The sequence below is a fragment of the Nanorana parkeri genome, unplaced genomic scaffold, assembly GCF_000935625.1.
Source record: "Nanorana parkeri isolate BGI_ZX_2015 unplaced genomic scaffold, ASM93562v1 scaffold490, whole genome shotgun sequence".
Taxonomy (NCBI): Eukaryota; Metazoa; Chordata; class Amphibia; order Anura; family Dicroglossidae; genus Nanorana; species Nanorana parkeri.
Window position 1 is genome coordinate 903,649 of NW_017306758.1, and position 23,326 is coordinate 926,974.

General features: G+C 44.8%; 1 protein-coding gene across 4 annotated transcripts in view; it reads right to left on the reverse strand.

The window, feature by feature from the left end:
- LOC108790642 (catenin delta-1-like) overlaps nucleotides 1-23,326 on the reverse strand; it is a 131,346-nt gene that overhangs the window by 98,251 nt on the left and 9,769 nt on the right. For 3 of the 4 annotated variants that reach the window (XM_018560950.1, XM_018560949.1, XM_018560951.1), the window contains exons 2-5: nucleotides 21,633-21,845; nucleotides 4,343-4,408; nucleotides 1,202-1,336; nucleotides 695-1,110 (exon numbers count right to left, since the gene is read on the reverse strand). In XM_018560950.1, the coding sequence (XP_018416452.1) occupies nucleotides 695-1,110; nucleotides 1,202-1,336; nucleotides 4,343-4,408; nucleotides 21,633-21,845 (830 nt within the window). The remainder of the gene's footprint in view (nucleotides 1-694; nucleotides 1,111-1,201; nucleotides 1,337-4,342; nucleotides 4,409-21,632; nucleotides 21,846-23,326) is intronic. The other variant, XM_018560952.1, reaches the window with a different exon arrangement.

The window sequence follows — 23,326 nt, forward strand, 5'->3', positions numbered from 1 at the left end:
TATATTGTCCAGTAGACAAGATGTGTGTGTACATATACACACACACACAGACAGCAGCTGAATGTAAGCAGGCTGATGCAATAGCCAGCTGACTATTGGCCATTTCAAATTGCAATAGAACGCTAGCTATTGCGCTCGCCCACTGCTTGCTGTGCCTTCCTCTCAGCGTGGAGGAGAGATCTAGAGGATCCAACCAGCTAATTAATAATGGAAATAGTGAACTATTCTCATCATCGATTAATTGAGATATTCATGTGCAATATTTTTATACATTCAATCAGAAAAAGAAACCTTTTTTTGACCTGAACAAAAAGATACCTTTAAATGTTTAAAATGACTAAGAAGTCTGACATTATGTACAGATCTGTTTTAAATGTATAAATTGTGCTGCAAAAAGAGTAATAGCAAATGTTTTACTGTTATGCTTTGAATTGTTTCCCATTACTTGTCAAAATTCCATGGATCAGGCAGCACTAAAGGACCACTGCACTCTGTGTGAGAGCAGTGGTCTCTCTGCGGCAGTCTTACATGTCTCCTGCTCAGTCAGAACTAGAGCAAGGCAAGAGCTTTGCACAACCAATATAACCAAAGCAATAGTGAACTTTAACTGGGCTTTAACTGACTAGCACCCATGGTCATTTTCCTCTCTCAAGTCATAGCAGGCCATGTTTGCACAAGAGAAAAAACAACTAACCTTAATCGTCTACGTGGGTCTGTTGCACTGGGGCCCCTCCGCCCACCAGTGGAATAATCTGGCCCATCCACATAGCCTCCAAGGCTCCTACGATCATCTTCCAGTCCATAAGTATCCTCAGATGCATACCTGACTGAAAGCAGATCAGACTGACTGCCTCCAAACCCAGCACCTCTGACTTGGGGCTGAGCGCCATAACCAGGACCCCTATAGGACTCAACGGTACGGTAGCGGTTATTTGGTCTGGACAAGCTGCTGTAGCCAGGATGCTGTTGAGGCTGAACCATTTGCATTGGTTCTGTACCAGGTCCACGAAAATGGTAATTGCGGGGCACAGTGGTGTAGGTACCAACTCCGCCACTAACGTCCCGGTAAGGTCGATCTAACGTCTGCGAGTACCCCACAGAGGGTTTTAACTAGAAAAGAGAAGAGTTAATACTGTAAAGAAATTTGGCTGTTAGGGTCACAGAAGCCAAAACTTTGCTTTTCTTGCACTGAGACACTTACTGTGATATCATTGAGTCGGGGATCATCAGGCATCGTGTATGACAAGTAGGATGGATCACCATCTGGTGGGTAAGTCTCATCAAGAGGATGACTGTGAGTATCCATCCTTGTCGGAGAGTAAACAGGTGAATGATCCTAATTTAAAAAAAATAATTATATTTAACTTGATGGACCCGTGTCTTTATTCAACCTCAAATACTATCTAACTACAATAAATACACTATATATATATATATATCTATGTAGATCTATATCTATAGATCTATATAGATATAATCTCTATGCGAAATAGCGGTGCATCTGTGATGTCTCTCCTCCCAGTTAGTCGCTGCTGTGTCCCAGCATGGAGGAGAGAAACTGTCACAGGAGGCCAAGCTGTGCGGGAGGAGAGCGATGTGAGCGGCCGGCATCTCTCCTCCGCGCACTGCTCAGCCTCCTGTCACAGATCAGGAGGCTGAGGTCTGACACACACACCCCCCTCTATGTGTGTGACTGTGTCCTCAATCTCTTTTTCTATTTTAAAAGGGAAATATCAGGGGGTCTGTTTAGACCCCTAATATTTCCCCCAAGCCCCTAAAAGTAAAAATTAAAATTATTTAATAAAAAAAAAAGTTAACCATAAGCGGTAACCCCGAGCTGCACTCGGGAATGCGGCATAGCATTTACTTACCTTGTCCCTCGAGCCGCGCTGTGTTCTCCGGCCGATGCCGGCATCCGTCTTCCGGGTTCCGTTTCTTGGGAGCATACGCGTCGCAGGGGGGCGGAAGAGGCGGGAAATTTTTTTTAAAAACGACAAAAACGAAAAAAATTTGAAACAAAAATAGAACGAAAAATGACACACAAAAAAAAATAAAATCATACCGCCAGGGGAGGTTAAAAAAAGTAAAATATTTTAAAAAGTTAGAATAGCAACACATTTTCGTTTTTTGCAATTACAAATGTTTAGGCATTCTCATGTTTATCTCTTTTGTTTGTATTAGTAGGACACAAAAAAGTGGAGAGAAAAAAAAAGCCAAATCTGGCACATTCCACACAAAACTAAAAAAAATGGACTGAACAAAATTGCCACCCTTAATATTTGGTAGCACAGCCCTTGGAAAAAAATACTGAAATCAATCGCTTCCTGTAACCATTAAAAGGAGACACCACAGGTGCTCCATGGGATTTAGATCTGGACTCACTGCTGGCCAGTCCAGTACTCTTCAGTGCTTTGTCTGAAACCATTTGTGGGTGCTTTTTGACATGTGCTTTGGGTCATTCATTATCTGCAAGACCCATGACCTCTGACAAGAGACCCAACGTCGACACTGGGCCCTACATTTCACCCCAAAATTATTTGGTAGTCTTCAGATTTCATAATGACAGGCACACAGTCAAGGCACCCAGGGCCTGAAGCAGCAAAGCAATCCTAAAACATCAGTGAACCTCCACCATGTTTGACTGCAGGGACATTATTTTTTTCTTGAAAATGCCCAATTTCTTTTTCTGAAAACAGTTGGATGGGTTTTATCAAAAAGCTGTAATTTTGTTTCTGTGTCAGCAGTGGGGTCCTCCTGAGTCTTCTTCTATAGCGTCCCTTTTCATTCAGATGGCGACGTATAGTGCGAGCCGAGAGTTGAACCCTGTGCCTGAAGGTCAACTTGAATTTGGCTGGAAGTTGATCGAGGGTCTTTATCCACCATTCGAACAATCCTTTGTTGCAATCTTTGATCAATTGTTCTTTCGTCCAGGGAGATTAGTTACAGTGCCATGGGCTGCAAACTTCTTGACAATGTTGCGCACAGCGGACACAGGAACATGAAGATCTCTGGAGATGGACTTGTAACCTTGAGATTGTCCATGCTTTTCCACAAAAACATGGAATGCAATTATTTCTTGCAATTCAGAGAAGGTGCCAATAATGTTGTCCAGTCCGTTTTTGGAGTTTTGCGTGGGGTGTGTGAGATATGGCTTTTTTTCCTTCACTTTTTTGTGTCATACCAATATAAAACAAAAGAAATAAACATGCAAATGCCTAAACATTTGAAATTGCAACAATTTTCTGCGCAAAGTGGTGCATTATCTGACAGAAATGTAGGGGTGCCAATATTTTTGGCGAGAGAGCGACACATAAATATGTGCTGTATATGTACTATGGATCATGATTTAACCTATTCATGTTAGCAGGGCAGAATTGTGAGCGCCTCCCATTTGGATTCTGTTTTCCCTTAATAAAAACCTTCCTTTAAAAACTGCATGTTGTGTTTACTTGTGTTATCTTTGACTAATACTTAAATTAGTTTGATGATCTGAAATATTAAAGTGTGACAAACGTGCCAATTTGGTGGAAACAGCATGAAAGCATGCACCCCCACATGCATGAGTACAACCCTTCAAGCTGGTGGGGGCAGTGTTATGGTCTGGGGCATGTTTTCCTGGCATGATTTGGGCCCTTTAATTCGTGTGGAACAACGTCTGAATAGCACAACATACCAAAGTATCGTTGCTGATCAAGTTCATCCTATCATGTTGATGGCGTATCCCAATGGAGATGGCTTCTTCCAACATGACAATGTGCCATGCCACAGTGCTCGTATTGTGCAGGAGTGATTTCAAGAACATGAGGGAGACTATACCTTGCTTAGGGCCCCCACAATCACCAGATCCCAATCCAATTGAGTATTTGTGGGACGAAGTTGAAAGAGCGATCAGGCAGCTGGTTCCACAACCATCAAATCTCACAGAACTGGACAGTGCTATTCATCAGGCATGGTGTCAGATTCCTCGCATACTTAAAGCATTAGTTTGCATTGCTTTAGAAAAAATGTGACCTGTCCCTTTAAGAAAAAGTATCGGTAATTGGTATCTGCGAGTACTTGATCAAAAGTATCGGTACTCGTACTTTAAAAAGTGGTATCGGTGCATCCCATACACACACACCCTGGGGCATTTATTTAAAAAACTGGAGCAGACAGAATATGGTGCAGATGTGCATGACAACCAAACAGCTTCTCTCTCATTTTCAAAGCATAACTAAATAAGCAGAAGTAAGAAGCCAATTGGTTGCCATGGGCAGCTGCTCCAGATTGTCTGCCCCAATTTTGATAAATTACTCCTACAGTATTTTATACCCAAAAATACAACCCCAAAACTACTTCTCACCTGAGAGGTGTGTATATCTGTATATTTTTTCCGCTGGCCCTCTTGGGGGTGAACCAGTCTCCCGTTCTGAAAAGACAATTTTAAGTTAGGGAATAACCGATTTGAACTAGTCACTATGACATAAAGGCAAAGCATATACTAAAAGGCTTCCTGCACACAGCCACAACAGGGCTGTACAGCATACATCTCTGCATATTTCTCCAGCCGGGAGTGACAAGTGCACAGCAGCGTGTTAGCCAGCCTGTAAAATCAATGGCAGGCTGGCTGAAGCCGTGGCTATACAGGTATATGCACTAATTGTATTGATTACATGGCTATTGAGACTAACACACTGTCCAGAACCCCTGCGTGTATAAGTCCTGGTATTCAGGTAAACAAGAGGCAATAGAAGTCAAAATTATTTTGCCTGTGAAGACTTTCTTACAATGACACTAAAAACTTAGCAGTTAAATCTTAATAATGCTTTAGTTCCCCAACTACTAACAAAAATGTAGCTTATTTGTGTATCACTTAGCTGTGGATCCCCAAATAGCTGAATTCATGCCAACACTGTCCTTCCTTCTGGAGGGTGGCTACTTTTGTTCTCCATGTAAGATAGCACTCACAAAGTCGGATAGAAGTGAAATTTCAGGACCGTTCAGCTGTTTCAGGGCAGATCGGTTCTCCTGCACATACCATCTGAGATGCTGATCTGCCCTGGAACATCTGAGAAAGCGTTGGAATTCTTCACTTTTTGCCGGACACACATTCCACTGCCGAAAAAGTGGGCGTCATTAGGTTAAAATGTGTGACCACTTCACCGGTCACACATTAACACAGTCACAAACTTTGATAGAACAGGGACACAGCTAGCTCTGCATCTAGATAGGCAGAGCCCGCTGTCAGCCAGCTGGGAGGATCTCAACAGTATTGCTGTTATCTGTCCTGGCTGCGGCAGTCTGAGTAGATTGTGGGCAATAGCCTGTTATATAGTGAGCTTTGGGTAACGGGAGGGCGTTGGTATATGTCCAACCGTGACCCTAGAGAACTATGGGATAAAAAGGTTACCCCATAGTTCTCTTTTAATTTATCAACTTAATTTAGCAGACCAAGCTATCCAGCAAAAGTGGCAGTTAGAAAGTTGAGACAAGTCTTAACGCCAATGGGGTGTTGTTCATATAGTTAAAACCTTTTTTCCAAAAGGTAATAAAAATAAAAAAAATTGCAAATACTTCAAGTGATAGCTGGAGTTAGGCGTCAAATTTGTTAGTCATGTAAAGTGCAAACCAAACATGTTGACTTTTTAGGATACAAGAAGCTGAACATAAAATCTGGACTAAATACATTCTACAGCAGACAACCAACCTTTGGCCACTATTCCAGGGGGAGCCATCTGAGGAGAATCATTACCTCTACATTGCTTAAGACCTTACTCCAAGTCTGAGACTAGCAATTAGCACCTTAGATTTCATACTGCTTATATACAGCTATGAGGTTGTCCCCCCTCCACTGCTGCCTGTTATCACGGGCTGCGCTGTCCCCCCTGCGAGCCCGGGACTGGTAGAGCACCCGCCTGAACAGAGAACAGGGGAAAGATCAGCATTTCCCACCACTGATCTCTCCTCCGCTCTCTCTAAAAAGGCGGAAGCGATGTATATTACATCACTTCCACCTTTAGCTGTCAGTTCTCTGGCTGCTATAGCCAAAGAGAAGCAGGCGAAGCAGATCTGTGCTTTATCAGCTTCTTTGGGGGTCCCAGGGTGACATTAGGGGTCTTAAAGACCTCTGATGTCTCCATAAGGAGGACCGGTCATTGTTTTTTGGCTATCACATAGGGGGATTTTTTTAGCCCCCAATGTGATGGCAATCAAGTGTAAAAAAAAAAAAAAAAGTTTTAAGTCCCTCGCACCCGCACTAATAAAACGTAAATACGCGTCGGCTGCGCCTACGTGTGAAAACAACGATTACGCCACGCGATACATATCGCCGCAGTGAAAGCAATAATTTTAGGGCCATTATTGACAGATAACACTAAGCCGATTAGCGGTAAAAGCTTTGAAAGCGTCGCCAGTGGCTAATTTTAGGCATGGTCGTTTTTTGCGACTTTGCGGGCGCACATATTTTTAAAGCTAGACATGTTTGGGGTCCATTTACCCGACCTGACCCTGTCTTTAATATTTTGCCAAAAAATTGGGTAATAAATGTTTTATAAAATCACGTAGGGAAAACTTTTTTTTTTTTCAAAATTTTTGGTACTATTTTTATTACATAGTAAAAAATAAAGTCCCCAGTGGTGATTAAATACCGCCAAAAGAAAGCTCTCTGTCCCTAAATAAAAGTATGAGATAACTCCTATTCTTCAACCTGAGAGGTATTGGTGCTTCTGCTAAGAGCTTTGTAAAATATCCCTGGTTCTGAGGAAAGGCAGAGCTTTGTACTGGAAATGCAAGATCTCTCCGGGACCCTTGATTGCAAATCTCAACAATCTTTGAGCTTCCGCTGCAAAAGGGATGTGGAAATATGCATCCCTTAAGTCCACCGTGGCCAGATTTATACACCTGGAGTTAATAACTCCCTGACTGTGTATATAGATTCCATCCGGAACTTCTTGTAACAAACAAACTTGTTTAATGGCTTGAGATTCAGAATAACTCTGAATTTCCCTGAATGTTTTTTCCTTAGAAAGATATGGGAATAGAAACCTTCCCTTTCTCTCAATATAGGGACTGAACAAATTACCACCGATGTAGGAGCTCTTGAATAGACTTCGTCATCTCTAGAACTAATCCGGGTAATGAGAGAGGCAAGTCACCAAAAATCTTGGAAGGAGGGATCTTCAACAATTCTATTCTGTAACCCCTGCCGACTCAGTTCAGAACAAAACGGTTGTTTATCACCATTTGCCACTGTGGGAGGAACACCCTTAACCACTTGCCGCCCGCCCGTGGTTAACGGACGGATGGCACTGCAGCATTGGTGGGTTGCCGTCTCCAGAAGGCTTTTCTGCTCACGGGCGTGCACGGGCAGAAAATACCTGACCATTGCAAACACCCGTTACCGGGTGTTTCACATAGACGATCGGCGGCTCCATAGCCCGCCGATCGTCTATATGTGCTCGTTTTTTCGGCACGCCCCCCCCCCGCTGCCCCATCTGCGGCCCGGGACCGGCTCGGAGGGCGTCAGGAGGAAGGGAGATCAGCTCCTTGCTGACCTCCCTCCGGGCTGTGAATGCAGAAGTGATGTGTCTTACATCACTTCCACATTCAGCTGTCAGTCATCTGGCTGCTATAGCTAGAGAAAAGAAGCTGATGAAGCAGAACTCTGCTTCATCAGCTTCTTTTGGGGTCCACAGGTGATATTAGGGGTCCTAGGGACCCCTAATGTCTCCATAAAAAGAGGACCTGTCAGTGTGCCTTTGCTATTATATAGGGGGATTGTTATCCCCCTATATAATAGCAATAACAATAAGTGCAAAAAACAAAATATATAAATTAAAAAAAAATAAAAAAAATAAGTCACTTATAAAAATGTAAAAAAACCACCCCCAAAATGTTTAACTCCCCCACATTTACGCAGATATAAACGTAAATACGCGTCCGGTGCACCAGGGCGCAAAAACGACAATTGCGCTACAGTTCCCATTGAACGGGAGTCCACAAAGTTTAGTTTTTGATGCCACATCTCCTGGCCAGGTTTTTACCCACACGACTGCCTGAATTGATGAGCAGTGGTGCGAGCTGAAAATTTAACAGCTTCAACGGAAGCATCCGCAATGTACGCCACTGCCTTACCCAGCACAGGCAGGGAGTACACAATAGTGGCCGTGTCTGTACCTGAATCCAAATGATGTCAACTGAGCCAGATGTCCAAAGTTTTGGCCATTGCCTGTTTGAATCCCGCACCAGTTGCTTCCCAGGCTCTTTTTAGTAAAGGTTCTGGCTTTTTAGTCATCGGGTCTTTCAAAAACCCCATATCTTAAAATGATAAGTCTGAATTTTTCGAAAATTTGTAAAGGGATGCATCCACCCTTGGACATTTCTCCCAAACTTCACCATCTTCTTCTTTAAATGGGAACCTGCGTTTAAGTTTTGAGGGAAAAAAAGACTGCAAGAATGACTGAAAGGTCGACACCATCTCCTCCCTCATACACAAATCAAAAGCAAAAACTTAGGAGCGCAACTACCAAGAATTGTATATGTGGGTTTAGTCTGGCGAAGGGCCCAGTGGATCCATGAAATGAAGACAGTGTCAGGAGCGCTATTAAATCTTAGAATGTGGAGTCTGAGTGTCTATGGCAGTGTCACAGTAAACAAGAGGGACTTACGATTAGGAGCTCTAGTCTATGCGACCATCTCCTTGGGCAGATCCTGGCTCGAAGAGATGATGTCTCCGGTGGTGTGAGAGGCTGGTCCAGAATGGATGTGCAACCGTATGGCCGCCCACGTACTCGACTGGCAGGGTCGGTCAGGAACGGAAAAAAGGGGGGAGGAGCTACACACGGCTGAGTGGCGCCGTGCGCCAGTCACAGGGGTACAAGAGTGTTGGGTGTCTCCGGAAAAGTGGCTACGCGTTTCGAGGGGTTACCTCTTTATCAAGCCTCAGGGTGCTCTGCAGGGTGCCTCAGCCGTGTGTAGCTCCTCCCCCCTTTTTTCCGTTCCTGACCGACCCTGCCAGTCGAGTACGTGGGCGGCCATACGGTTGCACATCCATTCTGGACCAGCCTCTCACACCACCGGAGACATCCCTTCGAGCCAGGATCTGCCCAAGGAGATGGTCGCATAGACTACAGGGGAGCTCCTAATCCTAAGTCCCTCTTGTTTACTGTGACACTGCCATAGATACTCAGACTCCACATTCTAAGATTTAATAGCGCTCCTGACACGGTCTTCATTTCATAGATCCACAGGGCCCTCCGCCAGACTAAACCCACATATACAATTCTTGGTAGTTAAAAAAAGCCGGGGGACATGCACGCAGCTATTAAAGATGGCCGCATCTTAACCGCGCTTCGCACCCCACAGAGACCTTGACGGTGCCAACAGGCTGCACGATCGCAACAATCCTAGATCTCTTACCAAACTGTTCCAGATGCTAGTATCGGTATCGGGACATCCCTAACCATTAGCTTAGTTTATTTGCAGATGATATCCTCTTTTTGTTTCAAATCCGTAAATATACTTACCTAACCCCCTTCAAGTGCTAGACTGTTTCGTGGCAGTATCTGAACTAAAGTTCAAACCCCACAAATCCAGACCGACCCTGCCAGTCGAGTACGTGGGCGGCCATACGGTTGCACATCCATTCTGGACCAGCCTCTCACACCACCGGAGACATCCCTTCGAGCCAGGATCTGCCCAAGGAGATGGTCGCATAGACTACAGGGGAGCTCCTAATCCTAAGTCCCTCTTGTTTACTGTGACACTGCCATAGATACTCAGACTCCACATTCTAAGATTTAATAGCGCTCCTGACACGGTCTTCATTTCATAGATCCACAGGGCCCTCCGCCAGACTAAACCCACATATACAATTCTTGGTAGTTAAAAAAAGCCGGGGGACATGCACGCAGCTATTAAAGATGGCCGCATCTTAACCGCGCTTCGCACCCCACAGAGACCTTGACGGTGCCAACAGGCTGCACGATCGCAACAATCCTAGATCTCTTACCAAACTGTTCCAGATGCTAGTATCGGTATCGGGACATCCCTAACCATTAGCTTAGTTTATTTGCAGATGATATCCTCTTTTTGTTTCAAATCCGTAAATATACTTACCTAACCCCCTTCAAGTGCTAGACTGTTTCGTGGCAGTATCTGAACTAAAGTTCAAACCCCACAAATCCAAAGCTCACAATGTAAGCCTGCCAGCCCCCTTGGTAGGCACCCTTCATCTCTCCTTTCCTTTTCAGTGGGAACCCCAAACCCTTCATTACCTTGGTGTCCACCTTGCTTCCGCTTTAGTTCCTTATAGGAGGCAAATTATCAGACGCTCTTCACCCAACTATCGCAATTGATTTGTACTTGGAAACAATACTCAATATCTTGGTTGGGGAGGATCTCCACTATTAAAATTACTTATTTGCCCAAACTACTGTAATTTTTCAGAGTTCTCCCTGTCCCGATTCCAAGCTATATATTGAAAATTCTACGTCAAATTTTTAATATTATATGGCAACAGGATAATCCACGTATCCCTCGTCACATGCTTGTCTCTCCCAAATTAAAAGGGGGTCTTGGAGTCTCCCATATCCCTAACTATTACACTGCGGCTGAACTCGCTACATTAACAAAATATCACGCTGTTGATGACCCTCCACTTTGGGTCTCACAGGAAGCGGTTGATTGTGACCCGTTTAAGTGAGGGAGGTGATTAAATCTAGCTCTCAGAACTCGCAGGCTTTGGAAACCCACTACAAACTACTTTACAAATGGTTCTTAGTGCTAGTGGGGTTTTGTTTTTCCGGGCCATGGTGGATTATGCTTCCATGGATGTGGAGAAGTGGGCTCTTTTATACACGTGTGGTGGATGTGTCCTTCCCTTAAATTTTTTTGGACACAAGTTTTTGATTTTCTTGCTACTACCATGGGCACTACACTGACACCGGATCCAAAGGTGGCTTTGCTTAAACCCTCTGCGCCCACCCCCCCAAGGACCTAACCCATAAAACAGCATAGATTTTTATTACATGGTCTCACTGCTGCTAAACAGACAGTGGCAAAATCATGGAAGTCTTCTGTGCTTCCCTTCAGAAGTGAAGCGTAGACTCCACTGGACCTTCGTTAAACGCGATTCTCTGCAAGGCTGGCGGATAAGGTCCTCCGCTTTGAACACATTTGGAGTCCATGGATTCAATATTTAGATGCGTACTCCCTTGATAGTTGCATACCGACACACTCTAAAGCCTAGGTGAGAGCAAACTCACCCTCGGCCTCTACACGAGGAGAGGACCGACTCTACTGTTTCACTCTCTCTCCATCTTTCTCTGATCCTTTTCTTTGGCTGCTTCATTTTTTCTCTACTCTAAATCAGGGGGTTTTTTTTCTGTTTCCACGTCATTACATAGTTAGACTAGATTCACAGATTGAGCTACCAACTCACTGTATTACTATGCATTTGATAACTGTCTTTTAGTGTTGTACCCTTTTGCTGACTTATTACTTCAATAGAATGTAGAGACAATGTACGGAATCTAGCTTTATGTAATACTTCATGTCTGTTTACTTTTATATAATAAGATTATTGATTTTCATAGATAACATACATTAGATAGGCACAACCCTAATTCACAAATCCTTGTGTATATGCATATTGGGCGTCTCATTATATCACCCATAATATTTCTTACCCAATTTACTATCTTTCCAACACTTATCTGTAAGAACGGCTGCAAAAATCAGATGCCATACCTTTATATATTTATAAATATTTGTATATTCCCACCCCCTTCCCCCCCTTATGTCTCTCCTTCCAATCCTCTTTTCCCATCTATAGTCTCCACTATACTAATGAAAATCTATAATCCTATTTTCCCTTTATACTGCCATACTGCTTAAAAAAGCTCCCATGTTATTCTCTACTGTAAATTAAACTCCTCCCTTTATCATAAGCCTCCACATGCATTCGTATCCTTATACCTATTCCAAGGTTTCCACATATCCTCCCACTGAGAATATTGTTCAATAATGTGCCGTTAATTCCTCAAATCTCTGAATTGTACCTAATTCCACAGCCCATTCCTTGATATCCCCTCTTTCTGACAACAAAGATTTTCAAACCAAGTCAATGGTCTATGTAACAGAGTTATCTCCTGCAAGCTATCATACAGGGCTCTATGTAGAAAATACTGAAGCCACAAGTTATTTTTATGCATTTGTACAGGCAAAAGAGGTCGTTGGTTCCAAGTATGTTGATGTGAGAGCATCCATTATAGGTAAGGGAGAAAAAAAAATTTCTAAAAATCGACTCCCCTGGTTTAAATACTGGGTTTCCCATGATAGGAGTCATGGGTCCCACATTAGTAGAAATCCAGATTTCCTTTACCAGATAGTCCCACACTTTCAGAAGAGGAGGCATACAAAAAGGGAAGAACAATGTCTCGGGGGGTCGTAAGTCTGGTATTGAGAATGGAATAGGAGAAATCAAAAAAAGAGGCAGGTATTTCAATAGGTAAGGTTTGAAAAAGATATAAAAAACGAGGAAGTATATCCATTTTATAATGTGCTATTCTACCTACCCAAGAATGTGTGCAGGGTGTCCACCTCTTCATTTGTGCAATGGAAGATTGTAAAAAGAGGTCCATAATTAAGATCATAAAGCTCTGTTAAGTCTTTAGAAATAAATATCCCCAGATATTTTATTGCAGAAGGCTGCCATTTAAGTGGAAAATTGGCAATCTAATGGGAAACTTCCTCATCAGACAGTCTTACGTTAAACACCTCTATCTTCTGCAGATTAACCTTAAAATTACCCTACCCTTGGATTTGATATATATATATATATATATTTATTAGGACATCATCCGCATATAGGCCTATTTTATGTTGTTCCATTTGAACAAATACCCCCTTAATAGATGAGTTTTTCCGAATTGCTTCTAACATATAAGACATATAACATTGGGGATAAGGGGCATCCCTGTCTGGTACCGTTCTGAATATTAATAGAAGGCGAAAGAAAGCCATTTACCCTGACTCTTGCAGTATGTCTCATGTATAAGGCCATAGTTTTATCTACTGCTGTTCTGGGTATACCCATCTGTGACACGGTATGGTACAAAAAAATCCCAACTCAGCCGGTCACACGCCTTTTCGGCATCCACCGAAAGAATACATAAGGGGAATCTATTAACTTTTGCATATCTCAGAAGGGTCAGCGTCTTAATGGTGGTATCCCTGGCTTCTCTGCCAGGTACAAATCCTACCTGATCTCCATGAATAATTGATGGTATAAAAGCCCCTAGGCGATTTGCAATGATTTTGCGTATATTTTTAGATCTACATTAATACGAGATATAGGCCTATAATTCTGACAAAGGGTAGGATCTTTATTTGGTTTAGGTTAGAGGTGCACCGAAATGGAACATTTTAAAACCGAAACGAAACCGAAATAAAAAAAAATGTAGGGAGGAAAGCCCAGCCTCCTGTGACAGCGCTGGCTGTCTCCGCCCCCACACCGCTCTGCCGGACTGCGATAGGCGGCAGAGCGGTGTGGGAGGAGACGCCGGCCGCTCTCAGCGCTCGGCCGTCACTTTCTCTTCTCCCCGCTGGGACATAGAGCAGCGCCCAGCGGGGAGAAAAGAAACCAGGGATGCACCGATGTATCTGCAGGAAAATTGCACTTTCGGCATTATGCCAAAAGTGCAATTTTCGGCAGATATGTTTCGGCGGCCGATATATCGGTGCATCCCTAGTTTAGGTAAAACCACCATATGGGCTTCCTGGGACTGAGCAGTAAAAGGGCAATCTGCCGAGATAGTTGTATATACCCTTTAATATTGGGGCTAGCATCTCCCCAAACTATTTATAGAACATGCCTGTATAACCATCTGGGCCCAGGCTTTTCCCCTCAGGGGAAAAGCCTTAATTATTGTATTTATTTCTTCCACCGTAATTGGTAATTCTAATGTCTCTGCTTCCTTCACCGTAAGCATCGGTAGAGGAGTATCGGCAATATATGTCGCTGCCCCCGATACAGTCCCAGATACCCCTAAAGGTGCCTCCTTTTCTTCTACTAAATTATAAAGTTCAGAATAATAAGCCTGAAATTCATGAGCTATATGGTCAGTACGATGAACTATACCTTCTCCCTTCCCTTGAATTTTTGAAACAAAAGTATGTGTGATCTGTCCCTTTATTGATCTAGCTAATAACCAGCCCCCTTTGTCTCCCTGTTCATAGAATGATAGCCGAATGGCCTCTCTATACTTTAAATATTTCTGATCCAATAGAGACCTAAGCTTTAGGCGTTTTTGTTCCAGAATATAAAATATATCTGTGGCCATATTTGTTTTATGTTTATCTTCTAAAGTTGATATGTCCTGCAGTAAAGATGCAACCTCCGCTGCACGAGCCTTTTTCATCCTAGCAGCATGAGATATGAATACTCCTCTTATAAACACATTAAAGCGCTTCCCACTTAATCGTGAGTGTCGTAGTGTCATATTCATGATTAAGTTTAAAGGTAGAAATTGCTTCCTTAATAGCTAACACAGTCTCCTCATCTCGAAGTAATATTTCATTTAATCTCCACGTAAACCCTCTAGAAGGTTGATCTGCAAACTGTAAATCCAAGGTAATTGGATGATGATCTGAACAAATTTGTCGATCGATAGTAGCTCCCGGTTCCCACATAAGTAAATGAGAAATCAAGAAATAATCTATACGGCTGTAAGAATTATGTAGCTGAGAATAAAACGTATAGTCCTTTATCCTCGGGTGCAAGATTCTCCATACGTCAATCAATTGCAACCGATGCAGGGCATTTTTCATTCTCTTTAGTTGTAAATATGAGAGCTACGACTGCCCTGCAGATGTATCAACTCCCTGTTCTAAAGGAAAATTTAAATCCCCTCCTAGTATTACTAAACCTAGAATTTATTATGCAGGGGACCCTGGCCTCGTGAGCCCTGGCCCCAGACCCACACTGTTCTGCCTGACTCTACACCCATACAGTGTTCTTCAAAGTGCCTCTGACTAATCCCTTTTTCCCCTAGGTGTTGAGCAGACTGTCGCACTCGGCTCAACCATGCTGCAGTTTTGGGGGGGTGAGCGGGGGCATTCACCGGGGTCCCGGCTCCATTGTGGGGGCGGGGCGCCCGGTACTGGCTCACAGCTGTCCCCTAGCAGTGATGTGAACTCCAGCAGACTTCACTTACTGCTCGCCGCGTGGTTGACCCTCTATGGGGTTACACTTGCGGCCTGCATTGCAGCGTTTGATACTGCCTCGTTACCAGATGCACGGTTTATTACTTTTCCACTGTTTCTTCATACTGTTTTGGGCACTGGCTCCCCAGAGGGGACGGCGCTGGTCATGAGGTTTGGGGAACAGTGTAACTCTCGCATAGCAGGCTCCATTGAGGTGCACCTCACCCTGCCTCCCCTGTATACTCCCACATTTGGGGGGTTGCGGGAGTTGGGTGTTTTCTGCAGTGGGTCCATATAGAGGCTTTCAGGTTATGTTTTTTCATGTTTTATGCATCCTCATGTTGCTATACTACTGTTTTTTCTTTACGGGGAAATATGTTGTTGATTGACTTCATTATACAGGGAGCACCGGTTAGCATCTCCGTTCCACCTTGTTTTGCCACCTCCCCCACATGGGTGGCACGTCTCCTACAGGAGATAGTGCGCTCTAGCTTTGCTAGATTCTTTACCGTTAAGTAGCGGGTTTTAGCTGCCCTTTCGTTTTTGTAATCTCACCCCCCCCTCTCCCCTACTAGCCACCTGTCTTAGGGGTTCACGCTCGTTCTCTCTCTCCCCCTCTGCACACCACCTTTCCCTCCCCTCCCTCCCACTCTCTACCCCCCCGGTCTGTCTACCCGGCCATTGGCTCTCCCTCCTACCCACCCATCTTGTCTCTCCTACCCTCTGCCATGGTTCCACCGGGTCAACCTCCTGCTGAGCTAAAGCTCTGCACATATAGTGCCAACCGGTACTTCACTAGGTGGTAACATAGTACGAATGATATCCACAAATCCAGAGGGATCTCCATTGCGCTCCACAAGTCCCTTCCCGCAATGGTATTAGACCATCGTGCAGATCCCTTTGGCAGATATCTCCTGCTGAAACTGTCACTCTGGGGTAGGGTCTTCACCCTTGCCAATTTCTATCTCCCTAATACGGGCCAAGCGGCTGCCTCTGTTGAGTATTTCCGGATTCTTGAGAACTACGCCGAGGGTACACTGTTGGTGGGTGGAGATTTTAATCCTACTCTAGCGCCCAACCTAGACTCGTCCACCGGACGCTCAGCTGAATCCTTCCCCAAACTGCGCAGTGTTAAGCAACGCTTGACCCACCTCCGCTTACTTGATGTTTGGAGAGTGCTCCACCCTCAGTCCCGCAACTATACGCACTATTCTACACCACACCACTCTTATGGCAGACTGGATTATTTTTTTGCCTCCCACCACACGCTTGACTAGACCCCGGACTGTGACATTGGCCCTATGATATGGTCAGACCACGCAGCGGTTACGCTCACGTTACGGATCCCTCAGGCCCAGACTAGGGAATGGACCTGGCGGTTGAATGACTCCTTGCTTACTGACCCTCAATGTGCTACGGCCATTCTCGACGGGCTCACACATTTCCTGGAGATTCATGCGTTAAGACACTAACCCCCTGCCGCTTCAATGGAAAGCATTGAAGGCTGTACTACGTGGTCTTTTCATCCAGCAAGGCGCTAGGCTGAAAAGGGAACGGTCTCGTCTTGTCCGAGAGGCCATCCAAGCCCTGTCGGCTTTGGAGACTCAACACAAACACTCACCCTCCCCGGAACTCCTGGTGCAGGTATCCCAGGCCAGACTGCACCTTTTGGGGCTCTTGGACCTGTCGACAAGCGGATATCAGGATAGGCTCGCTTCACGGGCATATATGAGACCCGTGACAAATGTGGGAAGGCCCTGGCCCTACACCCCAGACCCGCCTCTGCCTTTATTCCCCAAATCCAATGTGTGTCCGGTACTTATGTCAATTCACCCTCGGAAATCCAGCACACCTTTGCGGATTTTTATAGCACCCTTTACAACCTATTAGGGTCAGCGGCCCCCTCCCCAGATCGAGACAAGGAGGTTGCGGAGTATGTCCAGCGCACGGCCCTGCCGACCATAGAAGACTCAGGGGCCGAAGCCCTGGAGTCCCCCTTTACCATCGAGGAAATACACTGCGCACTCAAATCGACCCCAACCGGGAAAAGTCCGGGGCCGGATGGCTTCACAGTGAAATTCTTTAACTCATTCAGGGATAAACTGACCCCCTTCCTTTTAAGGGTGTTTAACTCTATAGCGCAAGGCACCTCCTACTCAATCACTTGAGGCGCATATATCGTGGTTCCCTAAACCTGGTAAAGATCATTCCCTATGTACAAACTACAGACCGATCTCCCTCCTCAATGTGGACGTGAAGTTATTTGCCAAATTGATAGCCAACCGGTTGAAACCCCTTCTCCCGAGAGTGATTCACGCGGATCAAGTGGGGTTTGTACAGGGCTGAGAGGCGCGAGACAACACCATCCGAACGCTGCTGTTGATGCACTTCGCTAAAACGTCCGGCACTTCGCTTTGCCTCCTGTCGGTGGATGCAGACAAAGCGTTTGATCGCCTGGACCGGGTTTCCTCCGACACTCTCTATTACAACTCGGGGTGCGCCCCGCCATGTTGCGCAACATAATGGCCCTATACTCCTGCCCGTCGGCCAGAGCCCGAGTAAACGGCTCACTCTCTCCTAGCTTTAGGATCTCTAATGGCACCAGACAGGGCTGTCCCCTCTTTTGTATATTCTCACAATGGAGCACTTGGCGGTCGCCCTCCGGCAAGACTCTGCCTTCCAGGGCCTGCGGGTGGGCCCCCATACTTCTAAACTGGCACTGTTAGCGGACGACTTACTGCTCTACGTGACTCACCCACATGTTGCCATGCCCACGATCCTGCGTGAGTTCCAGCTTTTCGGCTCCCTAAGTAATTTTAGGGTTAACCTTACTAAATCAGAGATCCTGAACGTATCCTTGGGGACCGCAGCTCTGGACCTCCTGACCACTAACTACCCCTTCCGCATCTGCTCGACCTCCCTGAAATACCTAGGTGTCTCTCTCCCGACTGATCTAACTGACTTGTTCTCTGCCAATTCCCACCCCTTGCTTGACAAGATCACCCATGACCTTACCGCCTATGACCGCAAACGCATTTCCTGGCTGGGGCGGATTAATGCACTCAAAATGGACATTGTCGCTAAATTCCTATACCTCTTCCAGACGATACCCATCGCCCTGCCGTCTGCCTACCTGAAGCGGATCCAACGGGCCTTCACTAAATTCATTTGGGGCACCTCACGCCCACGCCTTAGCTATCGATCGCTGGCCCTTCCGAAACGCAGAGGAGGGGCGAGCGCCCCGGATATCTTTTTGTACCACGCTTCCGCAGTCCTGACTCGTATAGTAGACTGGTTCCACAAGGGCGAGGAAAAACTGTGGGTCGGACTAGAGGAAACCCTCTCAGCAGGTGACTTACGGGCTTTGCCTGGGTACCCCCTAGATCCAGACCGGTCCGCTCCTCTCTGCCCCCTGCTGACCGCACACGTTTTGACGGTGTGGGACGGTTGGGTTGCTAGACACGCACTGTCGGTCTACATTGGACCAATGACGCCCCTGTTTTGGAATCCCTCCTGCCTTGCATGGAACTACTTTCGGTGAATGGGCCAGGGACTCCCACCGCAGGGTTATCTTGGCTCTGCAGGCTCGGCCCCGTGCGGAACCCACCCTAGCCCAGGCCCTGGGGATTGGTTATCGGAGGGACAATTTCGCTCCTTTGTCTCCTCCGTCCAGGTGCCGGATAGTCTCGGCGGGGAGCCAACAGAGTTTGACTCCCTTCTTCTGGCCTCAACTCCTCCTTCCCACGTGGTATTCCTTCTCTACTCTCTCCCTCCTGGCCTCTCCCATGCTACCGGCCTACACGTCGGCCTGGGAGCGCGAGCTGGAAGTCACTTTTACGAGTGGGAGAAGTCGTTTGCTCTCACGCACTCTGTCAGTGGCCAGCAGGGCTCACGAGAAAAACCTTAAGATACTCACCAGATGATACCGCTGCCCTACGGTCCTCCATCGGTATTACCCTACAGTGACCGATGCCTGTTGGAGGTGCGCTGCCTCCCCAGGAAACATGACGCATATTTGGTGGAGCTGCCCTAAGCTTCAAGGGTTCTGGAGGGGTGTATTGGGGATGTACCACAGAGTGACAGGAACGGCTATTGCTAATGACCCCAAAATTCTACTCTTGTCCATGGTCCCAGGATCAATCAAGAAAGCGAAGAGGGGCCTTCTGTGTCACTTTCTGACGGCAGCCAGAACTGTTATCCCACGTCACTGGCGTTCATTGGTGGTACCCACCCTTGCGGAGTGGGTTGTAGAGATGGATCACATTGCTGACCTGGAGGGCCTCTTGGCAGGTGAACGTGAGGAGGGAGACAAATATGTCAACAATTGGTCCCCCTGAATTGTGCATAGGAACTCAGTGGGTTTCACAGCAACGCCCACTCCTTAAAGTGCTTCCCCAACAAAGTCGTTCGATGGTCTGGCAGGGGGTGGGAGGCTATTGTCCCCTTCCTCATCCCCCCCCCTTTTCCAGAGCCCTGGTTAAACCAGGGCTCTGTGGGGTCTCACCAGAGCTTTGAGGGGACCTCACCAGGGTAGCAGGGCTCTGTGTTAGAGCCTTGTTAGACCCCACAGAGCCCTGGTCTCACCAGAGCTCCATGGGGTCTCACCAGGGCAGCAGATTTTACATGACACATATTTAATTTGTATTTTAGCTGCCCTGTAGTATGTACACATTGTCCACACATCCAATGCACTAATGAAGCAGGAGACTCACCGGCCCAAGGGATCCCATCAGGTAACGAAGGGAAGGGGGAGGAGTCCAGTGACGTCACGGACATCGCCGAATCCTGTAATCGTTGGAACATATCTCAACACCAAAAATGTAATTCCCCCCTCCCTTTCAGTGCTCCCCTATACTCACCACTTCTAAATTTACTACAAGCTACCCCCTTCGTAAGTTATACTCCCTACTCCCCCAATTGATTATATTATAGGAATTTCCTTAAAAAGGGGTTCCAATTCCGCTGTTCTCCCCCCTCTCTCCCTCCTGTTCTTCCATAGTGTACCGTGCAACAAAATTTTTATTTTTTTCTTGCCCCCTCCCTTCTCCATACAGAACAATACTCATTATATCTATCCTTTAAAGTGCAAAAACATATTGACATATTATCCTAGTGAATCAACCAGAGGAATCTTCATATCCCACCAACCCCCTCCTCCCTAAAACACCCCACCCCCCTATATACAAAAGAAAAAACACCCTTACTAATACAAAACAATTTTGTCTACCTCTCTTGAAAGATGACAGTTTTACCATTTTTCTGGGCCATTAAATGGAAGGGATACCCCCACCTATATGGCCTATGACCTTCTCTATGTAAAGTGGTAAAGGGGTGCAAAGCTCTCCGTCGAGCCAGAGTTTGTGAGGACAGATCTGGATATAAATTAATTATGCACCCCCCCCCCCCCCCCATTACAATGGTACCCTTCTCTCTGGCTTTCTTTAGTATCCTTTAATCTGAAAAAGTGAATACGACAAATAATGTCTCTTGCTTGTTTCAGAGATGGGTTATGGATCCCCGGAACTCTATGGACCCTATCAATTTAAATTGGGTCCAATGCAGGACGATCAAGTATAGAATTGAGTGTACCTCTTACAGTGGCTTCCAGCTCAGTTGTTCCTATAGTTTCAGGGAGGCCTAAAATTCTAACATTGTTCCTCCTACTGCGTGTTCATATGTAGCCATATTGTCTGTATAAACTTATATTGTCCTTTGACTGCAGTTTGTAATTCCTCAATGGCTGTGTGACACAATCCCTGACATGCATCTACTTTACCCAGACGTTCATGGATCCCTGTTTACTTTTATTATACCAATTTGTTAAAACATTTAAAAAACTAAATCAAAATTACTGAAGAAAAAAAAAGCCAACCTCCAGATTGTTAGCGCAAGTCCCTTATCTACAGTTTTGCATAACTTAAATTACCTTTTTTTTTTTACCTTTTCACACAAAAAAAGGCAAACATTTAATTTATTAGCAACTTTGTAAATTATGTTGAGTTTGTGTGCACCAATAATTATTTTAATGAATTTTCATAGAAAATATTGTTTTGATAAATATTTGCACAACTACTGTGGAATGTACAACCCAGCAGGACCACCTTTTTATTCTATGGTCCCCATTCTTATCAATTTGTAAGTAAAAAGTAGGCAGGCAATCGAGCCTTGATGAAAAGAAACCAAAAACATGGTTCAGAAAAGACCCTAAAAACATGGTTCTGAAAAGACTCTTACCTTTACCAGAACTAAAAGGCATTGCACAATACTTATTTTTTTGCCCTGCCGGGCAGCATATTGTTAGGTTTGGCCGGAGTGACCTTGTCATTTAAAAGAAAACATGATCAAGCTGCAATTCATGCAGAAAACATGATTTAGATCTTTTGTAATAAAATAAACATTTGCATTTTACAAATAAATATTATAGATTGACAATGTTAAATGTTTATTACCTGCTGGCGACGGGTGAGGGTGCCATTGGCTAGGGTGGAAGTGGCCTCCTGAGGGGTCACCCACACCCGGTCCAGCTGAGCAGTGACGTGTCTCCTCTCTTCTTCCAGAGCACGAGACAGCAACTCAAACTGTGCTTCCTGCGCTCTCACCGAGGCCAAGATACTGGCCGGACTCTCAGACTCATCCATAGGAGACAGGAAAGAGAACCCAAACTGAAGGAGAGATCAGATAGCAGAGGTAGTTGGGGGGACAGAGAGACAGACAGTGGGTTGGAAGGGGTGACACAAGGGAAGGAGGGAGATGGACACCAAATTAAAACCAGCAAAGACAGTCCCAAAACCCTAAGATGATTACACTAACAGCAGATTGCAGATTCAAGGAAAAGTATAATGGTTTTGGGTTAAAATGCTTTTGTAAAAATGTGGTTTTAAAAACAATAGATTCAATATTTTAAATGTATACATTTAAAAAACAATTCTCTATTTAAACATAGTTATGTTTCACAAAATACTGAATACATGACAAGGATTTCAAGAGCACTATGGGTGCACACCGAGCAATTTAAGAGGGGGTAAAGTTACCGTTCTGACTTGAAAATTCATTTGTGCATGTAAATTTCAGGTCAAGTTATTGAGCTCACTAAAACAACCCGCTTTATTCAAAAGAAGGCAATAAGCAATTGGGAATAAGCCAGGGATGGACAAATCAATTAGAAATTCAGTCCAGTCTGTTAATTTCAAGAACAAGTAGAATTTTGTTTTAGGAGCCAGCTCCATTAAAAGGCAACTATAGAAAACCTCAAAAGTTAAAAAGCAAGTTGTAATGAATGAGAATTTGTTAGCTGGCTCCTGAGATTTGTCCCAGGACTATGTTATGAGAATGCATAATTTGCAAAATAAGTTATAAGTTGTGACTATAATAAAGAATGAAAATGCACACAAAACCACTATACAGTCCCTTTATATAGAGAAAAATGTAAACATCAATTTGATTTATTGCAAGCCAGGTGTGATAAGACAAAAGAAATAATTAAAAAGATTCTCAAATTATTCAACAAGGTTGAAAGATCATTATTAGGAGACAGAGCACAGTGAAATAATGCACTGTTACAATAGCATGCACTAGACTGAGGCTCTAGGAGTAAGACATTTGGAACAAGAAATCAGGGTGTAACCATTTTTAACCTCAAACTCATTTAAACATCCTAGAAAAATAGTTGTCCACAGCAACCATTTTATGCTTTCCTAAATGACTGGCTATAAAATGAAGGGGATATGCTGTACAGCCGTCCAAATCACTTGAATGCAGCCTGCAGAATGACTTCAACAGGGAGAACGTCAGTTCTCCAATTTTTTTGCTGAATCATGCCACTGGTAGCTGTCATTCCCCGGCAGAAGCTATTTAAGTGTGATGGCACCCCCAAAAGTGCCTCCCACCCGCAGTATATTTTATTTCAACTTAATGATGGCATTTGCTTTTTATCCAATCGAATAAGTAAATCGGCCAACTAATCGATTATGAAAAAAATTGTCAGTTGCAGCCCTACCTTGGCATTGTGTTAACACACACCTGAATGCTCCAGACCAACAAACTGCTAAAATGACAGCTTTTGTAGAAGTGGTCACACTTGCTGATGATCAATTAATCAAGGGCATTTGATTAGCAGCACCTGGCTGCTACTTAGCCTCTTAAT